Consider the following 12,500-nt stretch of genomic DNA (forward strand, 5'->3'; position numbering starts at 1 on the left):
CAACAGAAAACTCGACAAGCCATTACATGCCGCAGTATCTCAACTAATATTGGTGTATCCCAGCTATCGTATTCAAGTTTCATAATAATAATGAGAGCTTTATCAAAGTCTTGTTACAAAAAATGTAAAAAATAACAGGTATGTAGTTAATCTGATCCAGCTCAAACAAGAAGATGGGTTACTGTTGTGTGCATGAAACCGCAGTCCCTGTTGTAATGTTTTATAACAGACGCTTTGTTCTTTGTTCTTCCTTCTTCTTCTACAGAATGAAGTCATCCTGGCTCTGCCCAAGCTGATCAAACTGAATCCGATTGTAGTGAAGGAGGTGTTCAACCGTCTCTTGGGCACTCAGCACAGTAAGACAGTCATATCTTCCACTGTTGGAATAGGTGGTTTCCTCAATTTCAATGTTTTCTTTTACATTAAATTTTTACATTTAAGGACCTCCAAAATGACCACATACTCACTTTTGATTACCGTACATTTATTTTCTTAAGGACCCTAATTGAAGAAGAATCTAAGAGGACATTTGCCATTAGCTATGAATTGCATAAAAAATACATAAGGCGATAACACTGGCCTGGGCAATCAGAAATGTATGATAGAAATGTACTATTTTGATCATGTTTCTTATTCCCCACTGTTATTGCCTTCTGTTAATTTATTTATGTGATTTTACCTTTTGTAATTGTGGAAACTATTATTTAATTCACTGGATTTTTGCTCATTTTAGACCTCTGATGTATTTGCACTGTTGTGTTTTGTCTTTCAGGTGAGGGAAGTTCAACAGTGTCCCCTCTCACCCCAGGAGAGTTGCTCATTTCCTTACACAACATTGACTCAAACAAATGTGACATGAAGTCTATTATAAAAGGTCAGTATTCCTCTTCAATCCTAAAGCCACCCTAAAACAGAATATACAGTCCTTATTTCTGCTCTTAGGGCATTTTCAGACCAGCCTAGTCTGGTTCCTGAGTCGCACCAAATGCAAAAATGATACATTGTTTCGTTTTTCAGCTGGTTTGGTTCGGTTTCACACCAGGTAAAAAGCAAGCGGATCAGATACATTACATTACATTACGTCATTTAGCAGACGCTTTTGTCCAAAGCAAAATATCACAATTTGTCAACAGTACAGAAAACCACTATGCAACACAATCAATGACAGCTAAGATATTTTGATAGACTAGCACCATGTAGGAAGTAGTTTGAGAAGGAATAAGTAACATGTAGCATTATTATTATTATTATTTTTAATAAAAAATACCCTCCCTGATTGACCAGGAGACTCATCTCCCAGGATGGAAAATATAAGTAACATCAGAATTTCCCCTCGGAGATAAATAAAGTATCTATCTATATCTAAATTCCCAGAGTTTTTATTTTTTATTTTGTTTAAAGAAATACAGTCTATGGTCAGGACCGGTTTGCGTATTTGGCATTGCATAATGGTGACAGCGAGTGTGTGTGAGACAGACATACGGGCAGAGGAAGGGAGAGCGCGTGTGTGTGTGTGTGGGAGAGAGAGACAGACAGACAGACAGAGGAAGGGAGACAGTATGTGCCACTGCAGTGAACCAGAATGCGCATCTGAACAGACCTGTCCGTTATTAACCAGCTCTTGAATCCCAAAATCTGAACCGATTTCTGCCATTCAACTTGCTCTGTATTTACAAGGTCCCAAATGACATTGCCCTGTGCCAAGCATGCTTCTATCACCTGTCAATCAAAGACCGCGACTGAGACGCAAGAGTCAAGCTGATATGTGTCATTAACGAGTGGTAATTTGGCCCCAGTAGCCTAATTTGGTCAAAATAAAACAAAACCCTTGCAACTTCTGCCTAAATAAAGTAGGCTACTATCATATACTAGAAATCTCGTGTGCTCGATTCCTAGGCTCACCCGCTTTTGAGTAGTGTTGCTGAAAGATTCTGGTCAAAATCTCCACATTTGAGAGTAAACTGTTAGAATTCTACACAATGTATAATTTTCATGCAGCGAGAGAGCCCTGTAGGGGTTGAAACCTACTTTTGCAGTTGAGTCTGTGGCTGATTTGGGTTCCGATGACAAGAACCCCTTTCCCACGCAGAGTCAGTCTAAGCCGGCCGCTCTGCACCAGCAGCCGGTCTGCCAGAATTCTGGGGTTTTAGTTCCTCTTTAAATATGTTCTAGTCTTACATTAAAATGCGTTTAAAAAAGGTAAATGTAATGTCTTGCAATTGATATGATAAATTGTTTTTCAAAGCAATTAAACCATACAGTACTGTTTTTAATAGGGATGGGGCCGATCCGATCCAATATCGGTATCGGGTGCCGATATTGGCGCTGGCCGTAATTTGCCCATGTATAATAGTATCCTTCTTTGCCTTGTATATTTTCTTAATTTTGTCTGCTTTTTGCAATGTATATTTAAAAAAAAATCTTTAATTGGCCAAATCTTTGCCTATACTGTATATCCAAGAAAAATATTGGTATCGGCATAATTTCGGTATCAACAGATATCCAAATTCAGGTATCGGAATCGGATCGGAAGTGAAAAAATGTGGATCGGTGCATCCCTAGTTTTTAAGGGTTCCAGTTTTCATCTTATTAAAAATATATTGTATGTTGAGATCATTTGGCCAAGATAATCGTACTACTGAAGTCGGCACAGGCCTATTCCACATGTACCTGAGCTGAGGTTCAAATGCTCTCCCTGTCTCTGTGGTGCAGCTACCAACCTGTGCTTCGGGGAGAAGAATGTTTACACGTCAGAGGTGCTGGCAGTGGTGATGCAGCAGCTGATGGAGCAGAGTCCGCTCCCCATCCTGTTGATGAGAACCGTTATCCAGTCACTCACCATGTATCCCCGCCTGGGAGGCTTCGTCATGAACATCCTGGCCCGCCTCATCGTCAAGCAGGTCGCCATCCAAATCTAGATGGACATTCATAGTTTCTACAGCATTGACATCCTGGAAAAGTCACGGAATCTTTTTTTATTCCAGGCTTGGAAGAGTTGGAAAATGTCTCTAAAATTATACTAATTCTTTTTCAGAATCTTGTATTTTAAACCTGTCAAAATGTTTAATTTCTGGTCTGGCCCCTGCTAGCTGTTACCTTTGAAATGATTTAAAACATTTCACATATTTATGAATACTTATACAGTTAATTCTTATTATAAAGCTAATAATCAACACCTTAATTTATAAAGCACTTTTTAAAATGGTTTCCAAAGTGCTTTCCAGGTTCAAGTGAAAGCAGACGTCATTCTCATAAAATAAATTCAAACAAGAAAGTACTGCATAAGTCCCAAGTGATAGACAAGGCCTGGAAAATTGAAATCATGACTAATTCAGCAGAAAATAAACTAACATCTGAATTAAGATACTAATAGATACACCATGTGTTGTTGGATAAGTCATGCAAAGTCATACGTTGTTTAGCACAAAAGTTTACAGACCTTGTACGTAGTTTCCACCGCCCACCCCCTTTTTTTTTTAGGATGATTTTCTTTTGTTAGACTACAGAACGGTGATAACCCAGTCTTGGTGGATTACACTGGTCCTTATTTTCTCCTGCAGGTGTGGAAGTATCCCAAGGTGTGGGAGGGCTTTGTGAAGTGCTGCCAGAGAACGAAGCCGCAGTCGTACAGCGTGCTGCTGCAGCTGCCACCTGCCCAGCTGGACAGCGTCTTCTCACGCTGCCCAGAGATCAGAGAGCCTCTTCTGCAGCACGTCCACTCCTTCACACCTCACCAGGTACGGCCTGTTTCCTTCACACCTCACCAGGTATGGCCTATGTCCACTAGTCTCGCAGTGCCAGCCGTAGATGATACCTACATCTGGCACACAACTCTCAAAAGTGGTTAACACCCGCCCCCCAAGACAAAAAAAAGGATGCGTGACAGACATATGAATCTACCAACCACGGACCTCATGGGCGGTGGATTCGGAATGTGTGCAACAGCTAAAGAGACCCCGGGTGAAAACATCAACTTTATTTCTTGAAATGGCTCAAACGCACCACGCTGACTAAAACTGCCGCTGCCGCCTTTGCACAGCCGTTAAATGATCTTGCCCACTCATTCTTCCTGCAAGACAGCCTATCGCTACTTTTTAGTAGCTTCTTTTATCACTTCACAGTTGAGTCTCTTCACGGTGCTTCATGGCGTCCCACTGAACGTGTTCCTTGCTGGACTGTAATATGAGAGGCACCAGGGACGCTGTATGATGCGCTGTATGACGTAACTTCCATCACAGCCCAGCCAACCAGATTTCACCTGCAGCATCTGGATGGAGTGCCGGAAGTCTCTTGTGATGAAGACTTGTTGTGATTCAGACCCTCCGTCGCTGGAAGCTTGCTGACGTCGACCACGTGAGACTAATGTCCACAGCCTCTGCTCTGCTCCTTCACACCTCACCTGGTACGACCTGTTTCCACGGGCTCTCCTCCACTCCTTCACACCTCACCTGCTATGGCCTATTTCCACAGGATCTCCTGCACCAGTATACAAGTATAGGCCTCATGGATCATCAAGTGCACCAGTAATACAGTGGAAACAAGAAAGATCACCCATTTACCCCCTGGTTACCACATAGCAACACATTTCACTTTCATCACAGCCTTCAAGAGCAAGAATCAGAAAGCGGAAAGAGTGGTATTATTCTGTTGTTTATTGAGCAGTATCTATTTTAAGAGAGTAAAAGTGGTAATATTGTGAACATTTAGCTTAAACTATGTACTCCCATAATCCTCCTTTGTGTGCAAATGAGTTTTGTTAAACGTCACACAACGGAAGAATGTACTTCTATGTTCTTCATCTGTTGGTTTGTAACTTGCATACTGTGGCAATAAAAGTGATTCTGATTCTGGACTGTTGTATATGGCACATTTTCATGTATGTAATATCCTATAATAAGATATCTTTGCCAACGGTGTATTGTAGTTGTTGACATTAACTACTAGTAAGCCAGATGTGTTAGTTTTCCAGCTTTTCTCAGTTTTCAATGAAAATCTCTTGTTTCTTTTGTAATTTATCTTCTTTCTGCCTCTTCTTTTCTGTTGCAGCAAGCCCACATCCCCGCTGCCATCATGTCCGTCCTGGAAGCCAATAAAAAACCAGAGCCCAAGCCCATAGAGTCTGTTGTGCTGAAGCCCATAGAACCTGCTGTGCTGAAGCCCATGGAACCTGTTGTGTTGAAGCCCATAGAACCTGTTGTGTTGAAGCCCGTAGAACCTGTTGTGCTGAAGCCCGTAGAACCTGTTGTGCTGAAGCCCGTAGAACCTGTTGTGCCGAAGCCCGTAGAACCTGTTGTGCTGAAGCCTACTGAGCCTGTTGTGGAGAGAGAGGTAATGGACAAAGACATCACACAGGGTTCACACATGACCTTAAACATCATGTAACAGACAGACATCACACAGGGTTCACACATGGCCTTAAACATCATGTAACAGACAGACATCACACAGGGTTCACACATGGCCTTAAACATCATGTGACTAAGACATCACACAGGGTTCACACATGGCCTTAAACATCATGTGACTAAGACATCACACAGGGTTCACACATGGCCTTAAACATCATGTAACAGACACAGACATCACACAGGGTTCACACATGACCTTAAACATCATGTGACTAAGACATCACACAGGGTTCACAGATTGCCTTAAACATCATGTAACAGACAGACATCACACAGGGTTCACAGATCACCTTAAACATCATGTAACAGACAGACATCACACAGGGTTCACAGATTGCCTTAAACATCATGTAACAGACAGACATCACACAGGGTTCACACATGACCTTAAACATCATGTAACAGACAAACATCACACAGGGTTCACACATGACCTTAAACATCATGTAACAGACAAACATCACACAGGGTTCACACATGGCCTTAAACATCATGTAACAGACAAACATCACACAGGGTTCACACATGACCTTAAACATCATGTAACAGACACAAACATCACACAGGGTTCACACATGGCCTTAAACATCATGTAACAGACAGACATCACACAGGATTCACACATGGCCTTAAACATCATGTAACAGACACAAACATCACACAGGGTTCACACATGGCCTTAAACATCATGTAACAGACACAAACATCACACAGGGTTCACACATGGCCTTAAACATCATGTAACAGACACAAACATCACACAGGGTTCACACATGGCCTTAAACATCATGTGACTAAAGCTTAATTTATACTTATTATAAAGTGTCGCTCAGCACATGGTCGCAGACGAAAAATAAAGTGTCGCTCATGTTGCTGCATTTATGCTTCTCTCCACGGCGCAACGGTCACGTGACGCTAGAGACAGAGGGAGGCAGAGAACTAGTGCAGTGCAGACAGGCAAGAGAGGGAATGCTGTCAGTGAACCCACGTCGGAGGCAAGATGTAACTGCAGCCGCATATAACGACACACAACCACACAATCACTTCCTCTCTCTCTGGGAAGTTGGTCACGGTGTTCTTTGTGATTTTCACGAAGTCATACATCAAGGACAGGCTGATAAAAATACCGGGGACACGCTCATTAATTTCATTTAAGCGAAAACTAAAACAAGGAAGTCGCGCGTGCCCGTCTATATAGCCAATCAGACTTGCGCGACATTATGTGACGTAGTCAGCGACACTAGACATTTCACCAGGTAGCAGACACTGCTCGCAGACACTTGAAAGTGTCGACTCAAGTCCTCATTTCTGTCTGCGACCATTTCAAAAGTGTCGGCAGACGAAGCATAAATTGGGCTTAAGACATCACACAGGGTTCACACATGACCTTAAACATCATGTGACTAAGACATCACACAGGGTTCACACATGACCTTAAACATCATGTGACTAAGACATCAAACAGGGTTCACACATGACCTTAAACATCATGTGACTAAGACATCAAACAGGGTTCACACATGACCTTAAACATCATGTGACTAAGACATCAAACAGGGTTCACACATGACCTTAAACATGTGACTAAGACATCAAACAGGGTTCACACATGACCTTAAACATGTGACTAAGACATCAAACAGGGTTCACACAGGGCCTTAAACATCCTTGAAAGTTTGTGGTTTTGAAGATACTTAATTTTTATTCAAATACAGCTGCCAAATTAATTATTGTGGTTCTCTGGATCAACACACCCAAAGTGTTGTGGTTGGTTTGTTGTCATGATGTTTAAGTATAAGTCTAATTCTAATCATGTATTACCCTAAACAGTCTTTTTGGCCAGTCTAAAAGGGGCTTTATACTGTAGATTGTATTTTGCTTGTGGGATCGGCTATGAACATACAACACCTTCACTCGTTGTTCTGTCCTTTCCTTTGTCCTACAGATTGAACGGATGCCCCCTCCAGCTGCCCCTGTTGTAGCAGTAGCTCCTCCTGCAGTGCTGAAGGATCCAGAGCCGCCAGTCCAGCAGCAACCAGCGCGTCCGAAAGACGAGGAGGAACCCATGGAGCAAGAAGAACCAGAAGCAGTCAGACAGGAGGAAACCGATCACACTGTTCCCCAGGTAACACTAAGCGTTTGTCATATAAAATAGTCATATAATATTGTCATATAAAAGTACTCGCCTACCACCGTGGAGACCCGCGTTCAATTCGCGGAAGCGGTACTTCCCCTACTATACTTCATCACAAAATAATTACAATCATCTGTGATTCTGCTCAGGTGGAGTCTGCGAGAGCGGGGGAAACCCCGTCGCCTCAGGCAGAAGCAGCTGAGGAACCGATGGAAGAGTCTCACCCTGAACCTGCAGACCCCAAGGAACCAGAGAGAGACGTTCCAGAAAACGCCGTCGCCGACACCGAGGCCGACAGCGGTGGGGAAGAAGCAGAATGAATCTGCTCAAGACAGATGCACTCAAAACAAATGAACAGTTATAGCCTCTGCAAACACCCTGAAAACTTTCTTGTCAAGCAAATTGCTGTTGCTTTTGTATTTGTATTTGTAGAAAATATAAGGTTAATGTATTTTGGACACATTAAAAGGAAGGTAAAATTGTGTGAGAGCATTCCATATACCTTCATGTCATGAGTTTGGAAATCAATAAACTAAAGAACATATTGTCTCTTGTTTCTCTCTAAATCTTTAATCCCACTGCTCCAGGAATCTCTGTAAGCCTGTGATCAGCATGTCAGCAAAATCAGATGATGCAAGGAAAACTTTGACACAAGACACGTGTAGAAAATGCTTCAAAGATTAAGAGAAAGAAGAAAAATGTTCATTAACCTCGACTTTCCCTCTAGCTCTAAACACAGGGCTAAAAGTTGAAAGGGGGCAAGAGACAGGACCATTAGCTGTTCTGCCAGCACTGGTTCCAACAGCCCTGGGCTATTAAACCTGCAGTGTGAATTGCATAGCCCTGGGTTTAGGTCAACCTGGCTTTACGTATGTGTGTGTGGAGGGGTACTGTCATGTCTCACCCAGCGTCCTAGGTTATGTTTTCCTAGTTTCACAAGTTTCCTTGTTTCACACACAAGTGTCTGTCGGTCGTGCGTGGGCACCCTGGCATGCTCCACCTGCCATCTTCTGATCCTTGAGCAGGAAGCCAGGACTCATCACCAAGGAGGAGCTGGACATGATGGACTTGACACACACAGGGCATGCTGATCATCTCCAGGCGACAGGCATGTGACTGACAGCAGGCGAACTCCGCCTCCCTTGGTGACCGCTGGGCTGTGAGCCAATAGAAATGCAGAAAGTGGGTCAGCAGATTGCACAGACTCCATCACTCCCTGAGCGCTGATGGAGAAAAGCCTAATGCTGGTTTTCCTGCTGTTGTTCTTACTTGTTATTTCGTTAGTCAGATATGAATCTAATTGGGGCAAAGCCTGCTAATGCCACTTATGGTGATTATATAAATGAGATTAGTGTGTATTCTTTCATGAAATCCCAGTGGGGGGGGAGGAGCGGCCCGGCTATTTTCACATAAAATCAAACTTCATCCAGCAAGTGTAGCTCGCTGTGTTTTACATAGTCTTTAAAACGGAGTAACAGCCTCTGAAAGACGGCCACGGATGTCGCCGTCTGCAAAGAGTTGAAGAGGTTTGGTGCCCTCATCAGCAAGGCAATTGGCTGGTGCCCCTGGGCACTTGCCCAATGGCAGCACAGACCTGATGGGATGGTCATGATTGTTCCAGGGATTAGTCAAACCCTTAGGTGTTACGAGCTAGGGACACTGATTGCAAAACGCATGAAAATATTAATGGTCTCATTTCTTTTTCTGTGGCAACTGACCATGGTATAAGCAGGATACTCAACAAGCAGGTGTGTTAAACTGACCATGGTATAAGCAGGATACTCAACAAGCAGGTGTGCGTTAAACTGACCATGGTATGCTGGATACTCAACAAGCAGGTGTGCGTTAAACTGACCCTGGTATAAGCAGGATACTCAACAAGCAGGTGTGCGTTAAACTGACCATGGTATAAGCAGCCAAAGCAGGATACTCAACAAGCAGGTGTGCGTTAAACCAGGGATGTATTACCAAACGCGTCTACCGGGCCCAGGGCCAGGCGCCCCGTAGCTCAGGGGGCCCATAACCCAGATCCTCTTCACAGGGCCAACGCGTATCTTGCCCGGACCTGGGACCAAATGATCCCTTAGGCCAGAGGTTCTCAAATGTTTTTCAGCCAAGGACCCCTTACAAGATAGAAAGTATACCAGGGACCCCCTCATTCTGATTTGTGATTTTTGGGCTAAGCTTAATTGTTTCCACGGTAACATGCTTGACTTTTAAATTGATAGGTTTGTTAGATTAGAATGTAACCCATGAACCATTTTAGATTTAAAGCATAAGATATTTTCATTGAACTATGAAGCTTTTGCAACAAAACAATATATATATATACTGTATATATATATATTGTTATTTTCCTGAAAACCTTTCGCGGACCCCCTGGCAAAGTACCACGGACCCCTGGGTTTACTTGTTTCACTCACCAGCAAAAACAACAACAACAAACAATAATAATCTATTGAGTGGCTGGTAAAATTTGAACATTGACTAGCCATTTGGCTGGTGGACAAAAAAGTAAATTTTGGAGCCTGTATTGAGATACAGATCAATATTATTTCTTGTTATTGTGCTGTTGGCTTTGTGTTCAGGTGGCTGTGCTATAAATCCTGTTGAGATGCAGGTGAATGTATGTTATTCTGGCCTTAATCGTGCGTATGTGCGCGGTGAGGGGGGGCCCTTTATGCATCCAGGCCAGGGGGCCCCATCATGTCACAATCCGCCTATGCGTTAAACTGACCATGGAATAAGCAGGATACTCAACAAGCAGGTGTGCATTAAACTACATACATGTTGAAGCACTTTTTGTTGTACTGTCTGTTGAAATGTTGTTGGTTTTTTTGTATTTATGAGGAACAGTGTCTTGGGACGCAAGACACATTTCGGACTTGTCCGACAATAAAGTGAAATCAAATCATCAAACTGACCATGGATGTTGCATACTGTAGCTTCTGATTACAGCCTGTACTTTGTCACACACACACGCGTGCGCGCACGCACACACACACACACACACACACAAGCACGCGCCCACACACACACACACACACACACACAAACTGTGCCTGCTAGCGTCCACATTTCTGGCATTTCGCGTCAGAACACATCATTACCTGTCATGCTGCTCTGCTGCAATTAGAGTCGTCCTCAGCTGATTCCTCCCACATGTTTCCTCCACCAACCTGCACATCTGGAAGTGGAACAGCTGTTGTATAACATAAGACGTCTGGCGTCTGTCCTCTGCTGCTGCGGTGCCATCAGGAGACTCTGCTTGGCACTTCACTTACAGTATGTCATCAGATGGGAGATTTGCTGAGTTTGGTCCTGGAATAGCCTTTTTCACCTCAGCCATTTTGTGTCTAAAAGGCAGGAAGTGACACAGGTGCAAGCAAAACATTAATCGAGGGCCCCGGCACTGGAACACCTAAATGGATTGGAAGTTGGAAACGCTGCTGGTGAAAAAGGCCCATATAGTAAGGTCGCTTTCACATACTATAAGGCTTATAGTATGTGAAAGCGACCTTACTACTATGGGCCTACTCTTACTACTCTGGCGCATTTAAAGCGGACCAAACAGCTTATAGTATAAGCTGTTTGGTCCGCTTTAAAAGCGCCAGAGTTCGTTTCCTCGGATAGTCCGCTTCGTTTGGGGTGGTGTGGAGGGAGGGAGGGATGGAGAGAAGAACAGATAGGGAAGAAGTGGTGAAGAGGACAACGATGAGAAACAGCTGCTGTGGTTGAACTGGGCAGCTACCAGTGTGAATGTGAAGCAGGTTGATGGTGAGAAGGAGCCTGCGAACTCAGCAGGACTGAGGGGAGTCAATCTCATTTTCTTAAATGGACCATCCATTTACAAAACATAATGAACACTGAACAGCCAGTCATGTCTTGAGACTTGGTGCATCTTACTACATCATCACCGATGACATCACAATTGCTTGAGTGACATCACTGATAACTCATCACCGATGACATCACAATTGCTCGAGGGACATCACTAGTGATACCACAATTGCTCGAGTGTGAACGGATGGACATACAGACGGACAGACCCACTTATAGATGCCTCGGCCCCTAGAGGTCACGCCGTAAAAAAGGCAGTAATTGACTCGGTGACTCGGGCTTGGTCGATGCTGTGTTTTTTGCCACAGGTTCAGGCTTTATTGGCTGGGCTATGAGTAAGTCGTCCAATTTATAACCTCAGCAGGGAATGATTTATGATATCACTGATGATGTCAGGGTATGACACCATCAGTGGTTTATGATGTCACTGATTTTTTTCATGTTTTATTCTTAGTTTATTGTCAGTTAACATTTATACACAAAACTTTCAGAATGTAATTGATCAGTATATTATATCCAACACCCATTTACCAAGTTAACTCAAAATGCAAAAGTAGGGAAATGGCAGAACATGTGGTGGAATATTTAATTATATACCAGGCTTATGCCAAGACATTATCAATTACATGGAACTTAAACAGCAGAGCCTCAGATCTAAGCCAAATCTTTTCAGGTTCACTCCTGATATCCCTCAGTCTTCATGTCATCCAGACCGAGGTCTTTGTTCTGCTCAAATGTCCGGGTGTACTTCTCAATGTTCATCTCGGGGTCTGGGTCTGGGTCATAGACATTCTGGAGGTAGCTGTTCCCTGCAGGGTCATCCAGAATAATGTGAATGTCCATTTCTCCAGTGGTGATCTTGTCGATCTTCATCCCGAAGAGCCTCAGCTTCTCCATCTGGTCTGCAGAGCTGCTGTCGCCACAAATAAAGGTGTTTTTTGAGACAATAAGGTCTTTGATATCTTTCAGGAGGCCTTCCAGGGTGGTGAACTTTCCGCCCAGAGCTGCCATGTCCAGCTCAAACTCCAGCTCAGGTATGAGGATGGAGCAGGTCTCAGACTTGAGCAGGTCTCTGGTCATGTCTGAGACATCGGTGACGTGCAGGGTGATCTTGGTGC

General features: G+C 43.6%; 1 protein-coding gene and 1 pseudogene across 2 annotated transcripts in view; one reads left to right on the forward strand and one right to left on the reverse strand.

Annotated features, from left to right (window-relative positions):
- The window catches only part of LOC310777780 (symplekin-like), a gene marked incomplete at its 5' end in the record, with an annotated part of 8,783 nt that extends 752 nt beyond the window's left edge, over positions 1–8,031 (forward strand). Inside the window, 7 exons of the mRNA XM_083638138.1 lie at positions 266–356; positions 773–874; positions 2,713–2,900; positions 3,561–3,737; positions 5,047–5,328; positions 7,354–7,533; positions 7,692–8,031. Of these exons, the coding sequence (XP_083494264.1) occupies positions 266–356; positions 773–874; positions 2,713–2,900; positions 3,561–3,737; positions 5,047–5,328; positions 7,354–7,533; positions 7,692–7,862 (1,191 nt within the window). The 3' untranslated portion in view covers positions 7,863–8,031. The remainder of the gene's footprint in view (positions 1–265; positions 357–772; positions 875–2,712; positions 2,901–3,560; positions 3,738–5,046; positions 5,329–7,353; positions 7,534–7,691) is intronic.
- A 4,026-nt stretch (positions 8,032–12,057) lies between these two features.
- LOC310779033 (zinc finger protein ZPR1 pseudogene) overlaps positions 12,058–12,500 on the reverse strand; it is a 1,332-nt pseudogene continuing 889 nt past the window's right edge. Inside the window, exon 1 of the transcript in view lies at positions 12,058–12,500. This exon is cut by the window's right edge and continues 889 nt beyond it. The product of the transcript in view is annotated as a zinc finger protein ZPR1 pseudogene (transcript).

The sequence above is a fragment of the Poromitra crassiceps genome (genome assembly GCF_964638095.1).
Source record: "Poromitra crassiceps genome assembly, chromosome: 6".
NCBI lineage: Eukaryota > Metazoa > Chordata > Actinopteri > Beryciformes > Melamphaidae > Poromitra > Poromitra crassiceps.